Genomic DNA, 19,718 nt, shown 5'->3' with positions numbered 1-19,718 from the left:
AAACGAAACAGATCCTTATTATCAATGTTTAAATATGTGAAATCCAAAAAGCATGTACCAGGTCCAGTAGACCCCCTTGTAATTAATATTGTAACTCCTATAATCTAACAAACTTTTGTGGAACCATGTTGGTTCCAAGTTTGTAACTGATAAAATTATCTAAAAGCAATTTATAACTGATATTTTCTAAATTATTAGATATCAAAATGTATATTCCTATATATATATACTTATATGATAAAGTGGCATTAATAGTTTAGATTGCTTTTGGATAAGCTTTTGCTTTCTGCTTTTTGGCTTTGGTTTGAGCCTACATTGAAAGTCAATTGTGCTATTTGCACAGTGCTGTAAAAGCACAACGTAGTATTATTTCTAGAGATGCCATGTGGCAATAAACATATGGTGCCATGTGGCATAGCCACATGTGTCACATGGCAGTCATTTATGTCACGTGACATAGCCATGTGTGCCACATGGAATTTTTCTGCCATGATTGCCCCAACTATATGGGTTTGGCTGCATGTCTACATGAATCCCATTTTGTCATTTCATTATGTTCGATGCTACATCCATTGTTAAATTATGGGCCCTAAGTAGCGATATGGTTGCTCTCGAATTTTGTCTGACTACAATGTATGGAAAGCAACGATCAATGTACAGGTTGAATTCCTTTTGGCTATGTTTGGTTTGAAGTAAAATGTAAGGGAAAGAAAGGGAAAGTTAAAAAAACCTATGAAAGATTTGTAAAGATTTTTCCTACTTTTTCTTTTCTTTCCTTACATTTTCCTTCAAACCAAACACGGCCTTTAAGAACAAGGAATCTCTTTCTCACATTTTGTTTTGATGTGATACTTGGTGCAGAGCAGAGCATTGTTCAAAGTATTGACATTTTGGATGTGCAAAAATTATGTAAGCATGATTCAAAAGGCCGATATTTTTTCAGTTAAAGGATTCAATGATAAACATATTAGGAAAGGTTCTAATGTTCAATATACACTGATATGTTGCGATTAATATTAGGTGAATCCACTAAGTCACTAACCATAGCATCATTTCATTGGGTTATTCAAAAGAGAGTGGGTGATACAGTCAAGATTACTCGGATCTGCTTGTGTTGTATCTTCTTATTAGGTTACAAGTTTTGTAAATGTGGATCAGTTATTAAGAATGCCTTACATTTCAAAAAACAACAGGAAAATGGAATCATTTTTCCACTGAGGTGGCAGGGGCGTGGTTCAACCATCCAGATCAAACAGATGAACACGTGATTCATAAATTAAGTAATAAAACATAAAAATATATAAAATTATAGAAAAATATAGGCAATTTCAGAAAATATGCAGAAAAGTTGAGTGCGTCTCTAATATTATATATTCATCATACTAAATAAAAATAAATATAATAAATGAATATGCTTTGTTATATTATAAGAAAAAGATGTTTGGCATTTTGGAAAACTAGTTACTTCTCTCTCTTTGTTCTCTTCTCATTTCTAGGTTGGGGCATTGCAATCCCCTGCTCTATTCCCCTTCTTCCTCCTCCTTGCAGCAATGCGACCATAATTATTTTCTGCTAATAATTTGCAATTATTTCTATTTACGAAAAGTAAGATGAATGTTTTGATACTTTGATTGCTTCATTTTTTTTTTTCTTCCCACAGCTTTTTACTCTCTCTCTCTCCTTCTCTTTGTTACAAATATAAGTAATGGTTAATTACTTGATTTATGGTTAACTTTTGTGTATTTGTTTGTTGGTTAGTTATAAATTTCAGATTTGCATTACGACAAAAAAAAAGATTTCAGATTTTTTTTTGGAAAATGAAGATTTCAGATTTTAATAACCATAGGCTAATAGGTTACTTGGCATGTTTTTATGTTTTGATGCTTGGATTTACCTTGAATTTGTCGTTTGAGGTTTTAATAGGTAATTTACCAATATTAAGCTTTGTTTGTTGTTTCATATCTTTCCACACCTTGCACCATATGCCTAGAGTTGTAACCGGGCAAGCTTGGGTTAGGAATTTGTTAAAATTTGAATGGGTTCAGCCTGAAAACCAAGGCCCGATGCAGTGTAAATCATCAAATTGGGTACCTGACTTGCACCCCTACATATGCCCCAGGCTTGAGGAATTCCTTGTGCTTTTCCTGTGCTTCTCACTTTTGAAACATTGCCTAAAAGCCAAAACAACAATGACCTTTCTTTAGGCCGTCTGGCCCAGTTGCAGGCATGGAACAGGGCCTATAATGGCAACGAAAAACTAGTCAATAACCATATGTGTCATGACTCAGATCTCAATCAGGATAAACCCATGAAATTTCTGAATCCATTGTTTTTTGTGGCATGATTGAGAAAGAAAATATCTGGTTTGAATGCCAAGATTACAGATTCCTGTTCTCAAATAAGTTCTTTCTGGTTAAGCAGATCATAAATGTTGATTCTGATGTGCACAATGGCATAACTTGCAATAGCTATAGGAAAAGTTCATATATTGGTGGCATAATATGACATGGATAATGTCAACTGGAACCATGCACAAGCTTGTGATTGTAAGAATAAGACACATAATGCATGCTACTGTGCTCTCCTATGTACATCACATCATGTACCCCTCATTTTATCAATGAATTCTGTTTTTCTCAAAAAGGCTACTGTGTTCTCTCATTCTCTGTCCTCATGCTTTAACATCATCATGTTATTCCTCTGATGTCACAGTTTCTTGATAAAATATGGTTAAAGATAAAAAAGAAAAGAAATAGATATTTTTTTAATGCCACAACTTCCAAGCAGTTACTTGAAGAACGGAGACTTGAATCACTTAATATAAGAGGAAATCTCAGTTGAGGCACAGTGTATAATTCGTTACAATGTGGGTATAGTTGAAGACAGCATTTCTTGGGCAACGTACCACAGCAATGGATTGAATATGCCTAACCCGAAAATGACATCAATACAACCTAATGGGATAAAAAAGGGGTCATTTTATAACAGTCAGTGTAGAGTGGTGAAAGAAAGAAATTAATACAGTTATCTTGACTCAGCTTGGTTCCAGATATTTGCTAATCTGTGCAAATAAATGAAGAAAAAATTGGCTTCAATTTACTTTGCATGGTTTATCAATTCTTACTGTATGATGAATGTGGTGGAACTCGGTTGTCTATTTACAGTAACAGGAGTGTCAGCACCAACCAGGGCATAATTAGCACTGTAAAACCAATACAAGTCCAAACTACATAAAAGATAATCCTTTCTTCATTTTCTCCCAAACTTCAGGGCCTTTGGGATGGTGTTTTACATACTGCTTTATAAATATCTTGTCGGAGCATGCAACAATGGTGCTCAATGCCAAATTCTGTTCTACTATGCCTTGATCCTTGAGCCAATTGTACATCAAAAACCTAAGCTTGACTCTCTCAATTGTATATGCAATATATGATGGGAATGTCACTAGAGATGATATTGGATAACCCAAGTTGTTCACAAGAAAATCAATCTTCATCTTGATTACATCTCTTGATTGGTTGAGAATCTGAGGAGAGATCTTGATCATCTTTACAACGTCATTCCTATCCAGACCAGCTGTCACAAAACACTCAAATCTTTCCTGAAGTTCTCCTCCTTTGCCACGGAACACCTTGAGTGCTCTTTTCATTTCCTCTGAGTTCTTGGTGAAGCCTAGTTTTAGCAAGAACTCAGTCTTCTGTTCCAGGGACCTCCTTTCCTCTCCTGAATTGGGCAATGCATCAAGCTTTGAGCCCAGCATCCATTTCTTCAATACTTGAGGGCTCTCCTGTATAATTCTACACAATCGCTTCTTTCCAATGTTCAAGCAACTAAGCACACTGTTTGGTCTCTTCAATGAACATGAACCCAACATTAGGGCGTGGCCACGTGCAATCCTCAAAATCTCTTCAGCCTCCATTTCAATCTCAATCAGAAATAGTAAACCCTGCCTAAAGTTCTTCACAAAGGTCCCAACTTGGACTTGTGGGAACTGCAGAAACATGGACAATATCTCATCTGTTGGGGATCCCAGTTTCAATAGCAACCCAATCAGAGAAAATGTCTTGTCCCCAGAACCTTCAAATAGAAGCCCTGGATTACTTCTGACTAATTCCCCCAACTGTTCCTTATTGCAGCTCATCTTACTAAAGAAGCAGAGAATATCATGTATTCGGCTCCAGTTATAAGAATTCTTTTGACACAAAGAGCTAAGAATCCGATCACTTTCCATCCCTAGACCCTTCAATTCCTCTAAAACCTTAACAAATGCAGCACGAACACCGCCCACCAAAAGAGAAGGACTCGTAGCCACAAACCTACTAAGACTATATCGATTTATACCCAGTTCTTCATAAGCCCGGAGTTTGGAACGTAGAACTCCATCGTCATACCGGAAAACCTCCAAAGCTTCCTTGTAAATCCTTCCTATCTTATCGCGAGGAATGCCATAGTTACACAAGATATGATAATTCTCCAGCAACAGATCATCATCACTCAGGAACATCATATCCCGAGGAAGTAGTTTTGAGAACTCAGAATGTTGAAGGCCTATGCTCTCAAAGAAGGGTTCAAATTCATTAATCGGGTGGTAGCGAAAGAACCTGGTAAGCGACCGCCCAACCTCTTGCTCATTCTCGACCTTCTTTAAAAGCTTCTCGAGAAAAATCGGGGAGTTCTTGCTCATGTGCTCTGCATCAGTGAACTGCAAGCATCGGGTGCAATGGAGGTAATCCAACAGAGCAGCTTGGGCTTCAGCTCGTGCATTACGAGACACTCGTGCTACAGTTTCAGTGTTGGGCGTTGAGTTCTGATCCCAAATCTGAGAACTATCAGCATGAGCAGCTCTACTAATGCAAAAAATTGGGGTTTCTACATCGTGTATACTACTGTAAACTAATGGGGTATTCCATAATCTGCCCTGGTTTGCTAAGACGTTCAAAGAAACGCATTTGAGAAGAGATGGTATTTTGAGTTTCCATAGGTGGGTCATGGGGATTTTGATTATATTTTCACAGAGAAGAGGCGAAATCAACTCTATAACTGGTAGCAGATACGATCTTCTTGGGTCGATTTTCTTACCTTCAAGGAACGCATTCGATGCCCTTACTTCCAATCAGAATAGCACGAGCAACGATCGTTCCATCTCCTCCGCTACTCTGCTACTGCTGCTGCTACTTCACTGGCAGCCATTCGAGGAGCTTGGTAAGGGTTTTAGATTAAACGATCGAAGGTTTGCTCTGCAGGGGTTATTTCGGTCATTTGGCAAATTCTGGTCTTCAATAAATCACCACAGGAACCGTTGATTCGCATAACAGAGACACGCGGCCTTAGCCAAGGAAATCAGCGATACTTATTAGATACTCTGACAAATAAAACCCTCTAGGGTTTTAAAAGCCAAGCTCCTGTGGGGGCTTTCTCTCTGAAGAACGTAATGCCGGATACACAATGTGCTCGATCAAGTTAATCTTTCCGTCGCAAGAAGCGAAAGTATAAAAAACCCAGAAATCAAAGGTAAGAGAACCTACCCAGTTTGAAGCTTTGCCCAATTTTTCTGATAATTTTGGGTTGGAATGAAGCTATTTATGCATCTAAGCATGTTCCCTGCTGAGGCAAGTTACTGCTAAGTCTTCGTTACTTGTTTTAAATCCGTTTTATTATGTAGAGATGTGAGAGATCAGAAACTCCAGAGTTAGAAAACCAACAAAAAATAGATTGTCACTCTGTCAGATATACTTTTGATGTCCTCAATTTACCTCCTTCGTGCAAAAATAAAGAAACCCACCAACCCAAATAGATTTTAATTGATTCTCTCCAACTTGTCATGATAGTTCGTCAAATCCTTAGAAGTATTACTTGTATCTCCAGGATGAATTTGCAATTTCATTGCTCATGGGTTTCTCCTGTTGTTTCTGAGAATTCATTGAACTTTGGGAGAGTTCGATTTCTTTGCGGTAGTAGACCTACTCACTGCCCCTGGGTTTCTTCTGTTGATTCTCTAAACTTGGTGAACTTGCAGAAAATTCGATTTTTCTGCAATAGTAGGCCTGTCAATGCTGGAAAAATCTCTTTTCCTGATCCGTCCTGTTCAACAATTGTAAACCGTATTTCTCGAGTTGCACGAACTGAAGCTCAGGATGCGCTATTTGATTATCTACACTGTACTAGAAACTTGCACTTCACTGATGCAGAGCACATTAGCAAGAATTCACCGGCATTCCTTCAGAATCTGCTCTCCAAGGTTGAGAGTGAGCAGGAGGTCTCTCGGTCACTATCCAGGTTCCTTCGCTATAATCCCATTAATGAATTTGAACCATTCTTTGAGAGCTTGGGTTTATCGCCATCTGAGCTTCCCTCCCTTCTTCCGCGTAACCTGATTTTTCTTAGTGATGATGATATCATGCTGGAGAATTATCATGTTCTGTGTAATTATGGTATTCCTCGTACTAAGATTGGTAAGATTTACAAGGAGGCAAGGGAAATTTTTGCATATGACTATGGGATTTTGGCTTCAAAACTCCAAGCTTATGAAGAACTTGGTCTTAGTAAGGCAACTGTCATCAAGTTGGTCATCTGTTGCCCATCACTTTTGATCGGTAATGTCAATAAGGAATTTGCTCAAATTCTTGAAAAGTTGAAGCATTTAGGCATTGAACAAGATTGGATCAGAAGCTACTTGTTGGACAACAGCATATATAATTGGAAGAGAATGCTTAACATGATATGTTTTCTTGAAGAAATGGGTTGTTGTGAAAAGGACATGGGAAGATTGTTCAAAATGCATCCTGGGTTCTTGCTCGAAGATTCAGGGAAAAAGATTTATATGCTGGTTGCTTTGTTACTCAAACTAGGTCTCAAGATGAGTGAGGTTCTTGTTTTATTTCTACAATATCCACAAATTCTTGGTGGAAATTTTGCTAAAAATCTGTGGGGAGCTGTGCATTTCATGGCAGAGATTGGGATGGAAACTCAAGATATTGCAAAAATTGTATCCATGCAGACCCTACTTCTGGGTTCATGTTCTCTCAAGAAACCGAGTACCATTTTGAAGAAATTAGACATGAGTAAAGATAGGCTGTGTGAGATTATAAAGGATGATCCACGTAAGTTGAGTAGTTTGGCTTCAAAATCAAAACTAAGCAGCAATGAGCATGCAGCTTCCATGGGCAGACTGCATAAATTAGCAGCTGAGGATAGAAAGATCCTGCTTGAGAAGACATCATTCTTGTTGAGATTGGGGTACGTCGAGAACTCAGATGAGATGATGAAGGCTCTGAAAAAGTTCCGTGGTAAAGGGGATCAGCTGCAGGAGAGGTTTGATTGCTTGTTAAATGCCGGATTGGACTACCATGTTGTCTCTAACATGGTCAAAGTAGCTCCAGCAGTGCTAAACCAAACTAAGGATGTAATTGAGAAGAAGATCGATTATCTAGTAAATCATCTTGGCTACCCTCTCAAATCTGTAGTGGCATTTCCATCTTATTTATGTTATGATATAGAAAGGATAAATCTTAGGTTTTCTATGTATTTATGGCTTAGAAGGAAAGGTGCAGCAAAGCGCAGAGTGGCCTTGAGTACAATACTTGCATGCTCAGATGCACGATTTGTAAGATATTTTGTAAATCTCCACCCAGAAGGTTCAGCTGAATGGGAAAGGTTACAGAAATCTATATCTTCAATCTAAAATTAGATGTCCACTGTTAATGAACTGATTATATGAGCCTATATTCTTAATTTTGATATTCTTGAAAATGTTGTGGATATGAATTGCCATCTTATTATTTTTTTCTGTTGCTTGCAGTCAAATAACACTAGATTCATGATAGGTTGGTAATTGCAATATTGGAACTTTGAGATGTTCTATTGACAATCCATATCAGTTGCTTACCTTGAAACAGTATGTCAACCTGCAACCTATGTACATCAACATATTTGCGAAGAATGTAGCATGCCAGACATTCATCACTTCATGATAGGTTGATAATTGCAATATTGGAACTCTGAGATGCTCTATTGACAATCCATATCAGTTACTTACCTTGAAACAGTATGTCAACCTGCAACCTATGTACATCAATGTATTTGCGAAGAATGTAGCATGCCAGGTATTCATCACTTCATGTTAGGCTTTGGAGGATGGGTTTGCAGGAAGATTGTTAGGGCAGGCGATGCATCATAATGAGATAGGTTTGCAGGCTTCCATTAGTTGTTAGATCACTGCAGCAAGGCATGCATAAATGGATTAGGTCCATAGCATTTTGATTTGTTGGTCTTAGTGACTTCTCTGTCTGACAAGGTGCTTTGCTTTGCAGATGAAAAATTACTTGCTGAGATCTTTACACCAAAGTTTATCATCATGAGGATGAAGTTCTGGTTTAACCAGAAAAATGTGTTTAATTTCCAAGCTAAAGTAGGTAATCTAACAAAGTTTTGTTTTGGTGCTTTGAATACTTGAAGAATAATATATATTGAGGAACTGGAGGGCAGTGGCAGATTCTTCCACTGTTAAGGCTGTCACAATTCATCATTGGAGCCCACCGGACAGGGGCTTTATTAAATTAAATTTCGATGGTAGTAGCATAGGGAATCCAGGTCCCTCTGGCATTGGAGGTGTATTTAGAGATGAAAGGGGCAAAATTATTGCACTATATTCTGGGCTGGCAGGGGAAGGAGTCTCGTTGAGGGCAGAAGTCATGGCTGTAATGGAAGGCATACAAAGGGTGAAAACTCTGCACATCAACAAACTAAGTGTGGAGGGAGACTCAAAATTGGTGATCAACTGGCTACAGGCTGAGAGAGTGAAAATGTGGATGTACAATAATGAAAGGAAGAAATTCAGATGGTTAACTAGAGACATGGAAGTAAGGACAGGGTGGGTCAAGTGGAGTGCAAATGCCATAGCTGATTCATTAGCTAAGCAAGGGGTGATGAGAGATTCATTGTTTTGGGCACAATTGTAAGGGATTTGGGGGTTTTGTGGGGAGAGATAAGAGTCTTTTATCTCTCATGAACTTAAACTGTTTTAACAGTCTGTACTTACCACTTTCTTCTCAGAATAATAAAATTGATGTTATTGATCAATATATATATTCCTTATTTTTTCACCAAAAAAAATATTCCTTATTTCCTATACTTGAGGACAATGATCGCTGAAGAAACAAAGAAACAAAGAATGACGGTCTGGCATAACTGTGGAACTGTGCATTTTGCTCCTTTTGGTGATTGGTGTAAATTCATCAGGTCATGCCAATGCACTTTTTCATACTTCAGGCTTGGCTCTAGCCTCACCTCAAACTCTTTTATGAGCACTTCGTGCCACTCTTAGACCATTAGATTAGGCTTTGGTCTTCGAGTGCAAGATCAAGCTGAACTCAAACAACCATTATATTCAAGTTGACAGTAGCAAGAGATTCTGATTATCTAAAAGGTATCTTTCGTAATGATTTTAATTGAACAATTGAAGCCTCCATTGATAGTGTATGGGTTGAGATAACAGGGTTCTAAATTGTTATGGGCTTGTGTATACCTTGTACAGATCGTGGCTATCGAAGACAAATGATTTCCAGGTGAGTAGTAGTTGTAAGAAAATGTCTTACCTTGTAATTTTTGTAACTCATTCTCTAACTGGAATTTTGTATACCTTGTACAGATCGTGGCTGTTGAAGACAAATGATTTCCAGAAGGTGAGTAGTAGTTGTAACATAATGTCTTACCTTGTAATTTTTGTAAGTCATTCTCTAACTGGAATGTTGGTCCTCTTGTTTTAAATTTAGCAATGCCAATATATTTATCGAACACTTGGCTTAATTTTCATGTCAAACACTAGAAAAAAATTAAGAAGATGATTTATTTTCCTATTGAATTGAAGGGCCTAAACGGCCAAGGATAGACCAAAAAGGACATGGATAGAAGTAGTAAGAAATGATTTAAGTGCCAATAATTTAATGATGGATATGGCATTAAGCAGAATGGACAGGCAAAACAGTATTCATTTGGTTAATCCCATATAGTTGGGATAAGGTTTGGATGATGACAATGTTGATGGTGGTGATGATGATTGATTTTTCTATTGAGTAGTGTTTTTCAAGGAAATCAACTTGTTTTATGTGCAAACAAATGTGTTTGGATGTGAACCTACCCTCTGCATTTCTTTTCATCCTTACAAGTAAAAATGAATAATCTTTTTTTTGTCAGCCAAAAATGAATAATCTTTAAACAGTCTATAATAAGTTGATTGATCAAATTCATTAATCCCATCCATCCACAAAAGGGCTAACAGCTAATATGGTCTGAATAGGTGAATGTACAGAAAAGTGAAAGAAAAATATTTGAAGGTCAGAAAAGTAGAGGAAGAACAAGGAATAAAACATACAATGAAAATCACTCCAAATATGATACTAAGAGGCTATTTGGTTCACAGGAATAGGGGTTTTTGGTTGGACGAAATTGGAGTCCGATTCCTATTTTTGGTGGAATGGCCATTCCCTCCCCTCCCTTGGGTATGAAATCCCATTCCAACTGATTCTAATTCTGATTCCTGTCTGAATCAAAGGATTTTAATTCCAGTTCTTATTATGAAACAAATGGACCCTAAAAGTTTTAGATTGAAATTCCAGAATCTGCTAAAATTTTGCCTATGAATTAGAAGAAAGGTTCTATAAAAAAAAAAGAAGGGGGAAAAGGACAATGACACCAAAAGCTAGACAATTTTGCTTCCTGGACAAATTGTCCATGAAGTATAATTGTATAATGATCTTCATGCACTTACTAATGAATATTCAAAGAAAGCTAGAAAATATTTTCTTCCAAGAAATAACAAGTGCAACCGGTTTGCTCTCATTTTCCCTTAGCCACAACTTTGACTCCATGTGTTTGTATGTAGTGAACCCATACCCAGCCCCCATGCTTTCGTTTTCATCTTACTACTGTGGTTTATAAATGATTCCAACCCCTAACTCAGTTTCACCAAATATACACCGGAAAATGATGGACTTCTGCTTGCATTTTTCTTTGACAGGCAACAAGTCAACAACTCTACACAACATAGACAATCCCGACAAACAACTTCTATGTCCTAAAATATGTCATTCAGCCATTTATAACCTTGCAACTTACTTGTGACAGGCAATGCAATAAATCATTTATTTTAGTCAATTCAACCATTATCAAACAGTCTGGGTCAAAGAAAATTGACCTGGAGAAATTAGTCAGTTGGCTCCCAACACAGGCAAGAACAGTCATGGAAGTCAACCACTTGCTGAACTATCACTGTGTGACTCAACCATGACTCTACTCCCCCTACTCGGAAGTCGAGTCCACTGGAGAAGAGTGTGGAATCAATAAGCTAAGCCAGCCAATAACCTGGTTTGCCTTCATAATGTGATCAATGTGGAATGGCTAACAGAACATAGCCTAAGCAGCCATCCTAAGAATCTCCATTTTTTTAGTCAAATTGTTTCTTCCATGGATTCTACATCAAGAAGGCCCAACAACAGAATCCATGACATGCACTTGAATGTCCTTCACTAAGCACAGTGCTCTTTGCTGGGCTCAGCCCCCATAAGTCTCTTGTATAGATAGGGGTTTACAATTGGTTGGTTCGGTTCGATTCAAACTGAGAACCTAAACTAATCAGTTTTACCATTTCCTCTAATCGAATCAACCCTAACCAAATTCGATTTGGTTTGGTACGGTTGGACCCTGGTTTCACATAAATGACAAGTATTTAATAAGTGCTATTAATGAAAAGTTAAAATGGCCCCAAAATTCAATGGTTTTAATTAATTAATTAATTATTAACTATTATTAATTAAAGTTAGAATGATCCCAAAGCCCAATGGTTTTAATTAATTAGGTATTATTAATTAAAAGGTAAAATAGGCCCAAAACCCTATGCCAATGGTGAATTGGCCAATTGGCCATTTTCAAAAGTAATTAATGATTAATGAACAATTAATAATGAGTCTAGGTTTTAATTAACTATTATTAATTGTTCATTGAAAAATATAATAATTAATTAGCATAAAGTATTAAATAAAACATTAACATTTAATATATTTAACTAAATAACAGCATTAATTTGTTTTTTGGTTCGGTTCGGTTGAAAATTTCAGTCAAAACGAATTGAAACCGAAAACTGATTTTTTAAAAAATAAAAACTGAACCAAACCGAATTAACTTATTCGGTTTGGTTCGATTTGATTTTTGGTTTATCAACCAAATTTGAACACCCCTATGTATAGACATGAAAATCTCCAAACTTCTCTAACTAAACCTCCACTACTACAAGCGGAACAGAAGGTTTATAAATGACTTGGAATGGTACAAGGTCTGCTTCCTGCATTCTCTCAAATAGTTGGATTGTGCATCAAGCCATAGCCCTATATCATAACATTCAAGGACACTGATATTCTTTCATATAATCCTCAAATGCATTTTGTAGGATTTTGATATCATGTCGCAATCATAATTGGTTTTGGTTCTTCAAAACCAATTAAGACCCAAACCAATTATATCTTTCAAGGATACCTCATACCTCTACTCTAATGTAGGAATGACAACAGGGTGGGGCTCATACTCTCCATCCCCAATCTTGACGAAGATGGGTCATCAGCAACCCAAATCCCCAATTTTTTAATTAACTCTGGGAAAAGATTTACTTAAAATAAAAAAATTAAAATATAAATAATATTTAATATATAGTAATTGGGATCAGGGCGGGGCGGGGACTTCACTCCCCATCCCCACCAAAGCAGTCTCCATCCTAGCCAGGTACCCATATGGATGGAGAAAATTTCTATTCTATATACTTAAAATGCACTTGTCCACATCTGTTTCTCTCCTCATATTGCTTCCCAACCCTTCAGAAATTTGTGATATTTTGAATTTTAGAAAAAAAAAAAACTCAAAGATGAGACCATTTAACTTCATCACAAGCATTCTTTTTTCAAGACAACTCACCACGACTAGTTCAGTTTCCTTTTTATTAGGGAACTGAACGTAATCACTCCACTTAACAAAAATAAAATGTAATCAGTCCCACACGGAACATGGGCATATTATCATACGGAAAATCAATGATACCAAAAGACATGGTACCGGAAAAGCTTTGATCTTTTCCATATCATATCGGATGAGATGGACCAATCAACATTCGACTTTTTGTTTCGGTGAATACGGGTTATCCCAGGTAACCAGTTTCAAAAACAACTATTTAAATCACATTTCAAATAAAAAAAAAAAAAAATCATTTGAAGATAAAGAAAGACGTTAACGTCTTCACCGTTAAACGTCACCCTCCCCCTTCTCTCTTTATCTCCAAATTCCAACCTCCATGCCCTGCGTTATGCCAACCTTATTGCCAAGAAACAATCGAGTCCCGCTGCAGAGAGAGACAACCTTTATTGCCGATGGAAAATGACTTCCCCAGCTGCAATCAAGTCCATTGTCGTCTTCAAGAGACCAGACAACCTTTGCTGGTAGAAGGTAATAATTAATTAATTAAGCTCTTCAAGTACTTATTATTCTGTTAACCACCTGCAACCACATCTATAGACTGTAGTCTATAGGAGATGAGAGGTGTATTTTTTTGCATTTTGGTTATTAATCAGATTTCTTTTTTCCTGTGTAGTCACCGAGGAGGGATTGTTGTAGGATTCTACCATCGAAGAAGAGTTCCACGATGCACATATCCGTGGGCAACTACCGAGGTGGTGAAGTAAATGAATTGTAGCACTGGAGATTTAGTTTTTGATTCATTAATCTGTATTTCTTTTGTGGGGAGTGAGTTCATGAGGGTAAGATCAGTTTTTGTTCACATTACTATAAATGCTAATGCGTATAATATATCATCGTACTGGTAATAATGGTCTTTCTTGGTAGAGTTCCGACTCCAACATAACAAATCGTAACAAAACAAAATATCAAAATCTCTCTAGTTGGCAAATTCAAAAATATGTCCAACCCAGAAGAAAATACAACTCAATTACTTTTTACCGACTGATCAAGTGTTTTAGCTTCTTTGTTAGCATTCATAAGTTCCTCCGAAAATACAAATCAATAACTATTTCCCTGTATGTGCTTATTTTCAACTTCTCAGAGCATTTTTTTCACTTACTATGCCTTGTGTTTGTTGATTTTTGGTTTACAGATTGCAGTTATGCCACTAGGAGAGGAGGAACTCCATTTGGTAGCCATGTTATCTAGGAAGAATGATGAACGATATTTATGTTTTTGGGGTTTTAATGTTGCACCAAGGCTTTACAGTTCTTGTCTTGTCATGCTAAATCTTAGATGTCTTGGCATGGTAATTGTAAACACAATGCGATCATTTAAGGATTGAATTGGTGCCTTGCAACGGAAAATAAATACAGAGGTGGATCCCCAACACATTGAGCAGAGGTTAAATGCTATAAGGATGATAGGATTATTTTGAAACAATATGCATAAGATGATTAGGTTGTTGACAATGGAAAGGTGATTAAAGTTCAACCTGAGATTGTTCTAGCTTTGTTTGACAACCATCAACCAATTGCTCGTCCATTTATAAGGTTACAGGAGATGAATATTATTTTGACTCGCATAAATCCTGGGGTATGTATTCACCAAATCCAAATCCTTTACTTAGGTCAAATCCATAACCCAATTGTGGATTTATGATTTCAAAAGGGAGAAGTTCGACTAGAAGAGGGAATTCGAAGGAGATAAGAATGGGTAACGGGAATTCAGTTGACAGATAGGTTAAAGAGTGTTTTAAATTTTAATTAATATATACAAAAATAATTATCGATTACTTAAATAAATTTGGTAACTGTTGTAATAGAGGCTTTAGATATGATATGGTTTTCCATATCATAGTCGGACACTTATGTTAAACATCCAATGAATAGATTCCATTTCCCGCATTTGCAGTACATATCTACCAAGAGAGGTGTGGCAATTGGCCAGGAAAGAGAGATCCTTGTGGATCCAGTTAAATCCATCAGTCACGTCCGTTTCTCTAGCCACTAATAACTGGGTATGGATCTGATTGCCCGTTGCAGAGCGCCAGAGCCTTCACCTTTCATGCATTTCTACAACAGAAATTAAGGAGAATGAGAGTTCAGCCCAGGGTCAGAATTTTTAGGCCCAAAGTACATTTGGCGTCTCAGGTGTATAAAGTGCGAGTTTTTGACATTTTGAATATTTATAGATTTACATTGGAATTCAGAAATCTGCATTAGGCCTATCCGTACTTTTCCAAACTTTATATAAACTGAATGTTGGGTCAAATACACTACAACCCAATGCAGAATTCCGAATGACAGCTCCCCATAGTCTACTAGTAGCCCCCCTATAAACGGCATCCTACCCATAAATCATGATCAGGATTCATCGCCACTGTACGGTGGGGCTAAAAAATTCTGACCTGGACTGATCAGTCATTCTCCCCTGAATGTATGCCATTTAATGATAAAAATTGACAATTTTCAGCTAAACATTTCTAATAGATTCCTTATTGAATTGACATATAACAGATTGATGTTGAGAGGCATAGGCCCAGATTAATGCCTGAGAGGCTAATAGTAAGAATGAATTTGTATACGACGCTCAAGTGGCAAGAGATCTAGAAGCAAGTTCCAGATCTCTACTCATCAAACTCTCAAAAAATCAAAATTTTTGTTTCCTAGCCTACCAAAACTCTCCCGAGAATATTATCACTTCAACAAGTAGGAGTTCCCTTCATGTAATTTTTCTGAACGGCCCCGGCATTACCTTCACCCAGTTGAATAAATTATCAGCCATGGAACACTGCATAAACAAAGGATAAATAAAAAAATATGATAAGTAAATAAACAAATAAGAAAAATGAAAACTAATAAAGCATGAATTATCGTTTAAGATATTACTTAACCTGGGAAAGGCTTGCATGTATGTTTCCATATTACAATGTTTTGACTGTGGTTCATATTATTGTTTGGCAATATAATATGGATACCCACCTACTCCAGCAGGTGGCGCAGTAGAGAGTCCAACAGGGTCTTTCTTTACAGCTACCTGTGGATAAGGAATCTGAGTTTGTGGTGGATTAGAAGCAACTGCAGCAGCAGCAGGACTTGGGTAAGCAGTGTTTGGGTATGTTTGTACAGCTTGAGGGTAACCAGAAAAGCCAACAGGAGCTGTATTGACAATATGTGCATTCCCCGGCTGTGCAAAGCCAGTTGGTTGGCATGGGTATGGCTATTGGAAGCATTGCTGCCGGTAGCTGTGCCTGCAACACTTTGCCCTTTTGGGTGTCAGCCAGCTTAACAGTAAGGTTCTTCCCCTGTGACAGTAGAACATGGAAAAGCTTTAAAAACACAAAGTTTCTGCAATGTTAAAAATAGCCAGAGTTATCAAATCAGGCAACAGCAAACACCAAAACTTTGCAAACGAGTACCATAACATCAACTCTACCCTTTCTTTCTAAAACAATTCCACAATATGCCTACAAGTTGGGAGCAAGTAAAAAAGGACTAGTTACAAGAAGAATTTAAGGACTACGTTGATGAATAGTGGGCCTTCCAAATAATAACACGATTATCAACCAAAAGTCTAATGAAGAACATTGATTCCGAGTAGAAAACAAAATAATGAATGCACATTGTAACCTATAAAAACATATGTGATAAATGAAGCACCATAACATAAGGCATGACTACTAGGTGATGTTATACAAGGACAACAAACAAGTTACCAAAAATTAAGAACATAAAGATAGACCTGTTGTTATGCAAGAGACTTTAGCAATATTTCAGAGTCATTTTGCTTTGCTTACCCCAAGGATCTTGTTTGGATCCCCTATGGCTTTCTTTGCAGCTTCCACTGTCTTGTATGTAACATAGCCACAACCACTGCAATGACATAAAGAAAGATTATTTACACCAGAAAAAAGACACCTATTATATGTACTAAATCAAAAAGAGAATGCTCTTCTTTCTACAGCATGGATCAGAGGCTCCATGGTTTGTACCGTGATTTGTTTGTCTCCTTGTCATAAGCAACGGAACCTTCTTCTATCTCCCCATGCCTGCCAAAAAAATTGAGCAGCATTTCACTAGTGACTTCTGGTGATAGGCCCCCAATGTAGAGCTTTCTCAGGGCTTGGTCAGCGGTTACATTAGCACTGCTTAAGCCTTCACAAGCTAGATTACAAACAGCCATGCGACCCTGAAATCATCATGCAAAGATGCATTCAAGATACACGTGGTCATTACCATGACAATGTCAGAGATGGGAAATGGAGAAAGGCCAAAACTGCCAGATGGAACATTTCACTTTCATAATGAACAACCATGGAGCTTGTATAACATGAGATGGGTGGGAAATTTTCCACATTTAAAGGAGGGTAGGGAAATTTCCACATTTAAAGAAACAAAGAAAATCACTTCAAATATGATATTGTTAAGCTTTAGATGAAAACCCTAGAAGCCACTATCAATTTGCTTTGCTTTTCTTTTAAAGAAATATACTGTGTAAGATAACTGCCCATGTATTAGAAGCAAAAGGAGGAAGAAAAGGAAGAAAATAAAAGAAAATTTACTCCAAATGAGATTACAAAGTTTCCCAGAGTCTGGTGCAATTTTGCTTTCTATCAAGGTATTCACAAATAACAGTCAAAGAAAACTATAATGTATTTTTCTTCATTGGGTCGTCACATGAAATAACAATTTCAACCAATTTGATCCCATTAGTCATTAGTCACAACTTTTTGTATCACTGTCAAATGTTCTTATTCCATGTTGAAGTGATAGAGAAAATTCCAATTCAGACAAGAAGATTTCCAAAAGAGAGCAACTGCATATGAACAAAATTATGTTGATTTGTTGCTTACATCAATCAATTTTCTGGGTTCTCTCAAAGCACTCTGAGTTGACTCCATGTGTTTGTATGTAATGAACCCATACCCCCGTGATTTTCCTGTAGCTTTATCAATGATCACAGCTCCTTCCTCAATTTCCCCATGCACCTGAAATGCCTGGACAGATACCAATAATATGTTAATAATAAAGCTCAGAATAACCTACTCTAGTTAGAAGATGGGAAGAAATGGTAAGGAAATGTTCACATTGAATTTTCAAGATGAGATGAACAATGAAGCACAATGCTTCTTCAAATGAGGAATAACGGTGTTCAAGTCTTGTTTACAGGCAAGCATTCCACAAACAATCCAGGCACACAATTGGCAATCATCAATGCACTCACAGCACACAGGGTTTCTGAAGTAGTACCCCAAGACAAGCCACGGACAAAAAGCTTTCGGTGGGCTGGATCTGCACTGGCACCACTTTTTATTTCTTCTGCAACTGAAGGAAATTGGGACCCTCTGCATAGCCCAACATGCAAAGACACACATGCATAAAGTCAATTCACACACATTCAAACATAACCAACACTCACATGCACTTCTCTTGGCATGAACACAAGGTTTCAGGGAGATCCAACCAAGACACTTACACAAGAATGCATACAAGGAGAAAAGCAACCAAGGGAAGAAAGAAAAACCACATGTTGCAAGAATCACAAACACGAGTAGGAAGGTCTGTAATCACAGATACATTTTGAATTCGGTTTGGCAAGGCTGGGAATGGTGTGGACTCCAGGTGCCAAGAAATCATTTAACAATTTTAAAGTTCATAGAATGTGATCAGGTTATACTATATTTTCTTTATATGTTAAATTTTACAGTCCCATAAATCCAAACATGAATACTAAAATCTATTAATAGTAAAACAAAATTAGGCATGTACAATATTTGAGTTTTTACTAATTTATTTGAATTTTCCAAATAAGGAAAATCTTTCTAACTCAATTAATCACCAAATGCCTGCTTCTTTCTTTTTAAAATGGTAAACATTTAAATATACAAACAAGTTATGGGATTGACCAATGGAAATTGACATAAGAATCTGTCAGTTGGCTGAGAGGAGTAAAGTGACTCAAGAAAGAGTTGGAAGAGTAACTGGAATCAACCACTTGATTTGGAGTTATGTGCATCTGCACTTATCACTATGACTCAACTCTCCCTGCTTGAGAAGGAGACCACCAGAGAAGTGATGGATGTCCATAACTTGGTTTTGCTTTATTGTTAGGGTTATTTATTTGTTTTTTATAGTTGTTGTTAGGGTGCTGCCAGCCTAGGATGCTGTCAGCTTGTTCCTTTCTTCCTTTTATTAGTTTTTTTATTAGGGTGTGCCGCCAGGGCGTATTTGTAATCTCCTACTTCTTTTATGTTAAGTTAATATAAATAAGAAGCTGGGCAGCAACACTTTTTGACTCTCAATCAGATCTCTCCCTCTTCCCTTCTCTTCTCCAAGAAAGAAAACATGGTATCAGAGCGTAATTCTAGGCTATAGGGATCCTTTCTCTCATCTGAATCAAATCCCTTCCCAGTTTTTCTCTTGATCCCTTGGACGTTGAAGACAAAAAAGCCTAATTGAACTGGTCAGGCCACTTGTTACTACCATTTTTGGGTTCTTCCTTGGTCGTAGCACCAAGGAAACCTAGTAGAAGAGGGCCGATGCTGTGAAGGCCTTTCTTCTCTTTGATCGATGCTGTGAAGACTTCTTTTCTGGGTTTGCACCTTCATACAGGTGCTGGACAGGGGTGTGTGGTCCCCTTTTTCTCTGTGGTCAATGCTGCAAAGGCCTCTTTTCTGGGTTTACACCTTCGTACAGGCACTGGACAGGGGTATGTGGTCCATT

General features: G+C 37.4%; 3 protein-coding genes across 8 annotated transcripts; 1 reads left to right on the top strand and 2 right to left on the bottom strand.

Moving 5' to 3' along the window:
* Nucleotides 1-3,138: 3,138 nt before the first annotated feature.
* On the bottom strand, nucleotides 3,139-5,198 carry LOC104603507 (transcription termination factor MTEF18, mitochondrial-like). Its single transcript, XM_010267557.2, has one exon. The coding sequence runs from the start codon at nucleotides 4,988-4,990 to the stop codon at nucleotides 3,227-3,229; it is 1,764 nt and encodes a 587-aa protein (XP_010265859.1). The 5' UTR covers nucleotides 4,991-5,198; the 3' UTR covers nucleotides 3,139-3,226.
* Nucleotides 5,199-5,409: 211 nt separating this feature from the next.
* On the top strand, nucleotides 5,410-10,340 carry LOC104603506 (transcription termination factor MTEF18, mitochondrial-like). 4 transcript variants are annotated; one of them, XR_016082806.1, is made up of 3 exons: nucleotides 5,410-7,653; nucleotides 7,799-8,184; nucleotides 8,310-9,078. XR_016082806.1 is itself a non-coding variant. In XM_088898825.1 (2 exons), the coding sequence occupies exons 1-2, from the start codon at nucleotides 5,822-5,824 to the stop codon at nucleotides 7,818-7,820; spliced, it is 1,854 nt and encodes a 617-aa protein (XP_088754951.1). In that variant the 5' UTR covers nucleotides 5,410-5,821; the 3' UTR covers nucleotides 7,821-10,340. The 4 variants fall into 4 exon arrangements, 3 of the variants coding, with proteins under 3 accessions (XP_088754951.1, XP_088754952.1, XP_019054328.1); XM_088898825.1 differs by having other exon boundaries at nucleotides 7,799-10,340; XM_088898826.1 differs by lacking the exon at nucleotides 7,799-8,184.
* Nucleotides 10,341-15,504: 5,164 nt separating this feature from the next.
* On the bottom strand, nucleotides 15,505-18,675 carry LOC104603509 (UBP1-associated protein 2C-like). 3 transcript variants are annotated; one of them, XM_088899340.1, is made up of 7 exons: nucleotides 18,472-18,675; nucleotides 18,246-18,340; nucleotides 17,849-17,992; nucleotides 16,988-17,184; nucleotides 16,793-16,868; nucleotides 15,890-16,300; nucleotides 15,505-15,786 (listed from the first exon to the last, which is right to left on the bottom strand). In XM_088899340.1, exons 3-6 carry the CDS (start codon nucleotides 17,894-17,896, stop codon nucleotides 16,064-16,066), a joined length of 558 nt encoding a protein of 185 aa, XP_088755466.1. In that variant the 5' UTR covers nucleotides 17,897-17,992; nucleotides 18,246-18,340; nucleotides 18,472-18,675; the 3' UTR covers nucleotides 15,505-15,786; nucleotides 15,890-16,063. The 3 variants fall into 3 exon arrangements, with proteins under 3 accessions (XP_088755466.1, XP_019054325.1, XP_019054326.1); XM_019198780.2 differs by lacking the exons at nucleotides 18,246-18,340; nucleotides 18,472-18,675 and adding an exon at nucleotides 18,083-18,220; XM_019198781.2 differs by lacking the exons at nucleotides 18,246-18,340; nucleotides 18,472-18,675 and adding an exon at nucleotides 18,083-18,220 and having other exon boundaries at nucleotides 15,978-16,300.
* Between the last annotated feature and the right edge of the window lie 1,043 nt (nucleotides 18,676-19,718).

The sequence above is a fragment of the Nelumbo nucifera genome, chromosome 2, assembly GCF_055504915.1.
Source record: "Nelumbo nucifera cultivar China Antique chromosome 2, China Antique-T2T, whole genome shotgun sequence".
Lineage (NCBI taxonomy): Eukaryota > Viridiplantae > Streptophyta > Magnoliopsida > Proteales > Nelumbonaceae > Nelumbo > Nelumbo nucifera.
Note: the sequence above shows the minus strand (reverse complement) of the source record. Positions and strands in the feature narration are given on the sequence as shown.

What these genes read in the sequence shown, in the direction of transcription:
- LOC104603507 (XM_010267557.2), bottom strand. Translation starts at nt 4,990, where the DNA reads ATGACCCACCTATGGAAACTCAAAATACCATCTCTTCTCAAATGCGTT.
- LOC104603506 (XM_019198783.2), top strand. Translation starts at nt 5,822, where the DNA reads ATGATAGTTCGTCAAATCCTTAGAAGTATTACTTGTATCTCCAGGATG.
- LOC104603509 (XM_088899340.1), bottom strand. Translation starts at nt 17,896, where the DNA reads ATGGAGTCAACTCAGAGTGCTTTGAGAGAACCCAGAAAATTGATTGAT. An exon ending in AACCCAGAAAATTGATTGAT is followed by an intron (nt 17,185 to 17,848) that starts GTAAGCAACAAA and finishes TGATGATTTCAG; the next exon opens with GGTCGCATGGCTGTTTGTAA. An exon ending in AAGGAGACAAACAAATCACG is followed by an intron (nt 16,869 to 16,987) that starts GTACAAACCATG and finishes ATGTCATTGCAG; the next exon opens with TGGTTGTGGCTATGTTACAT.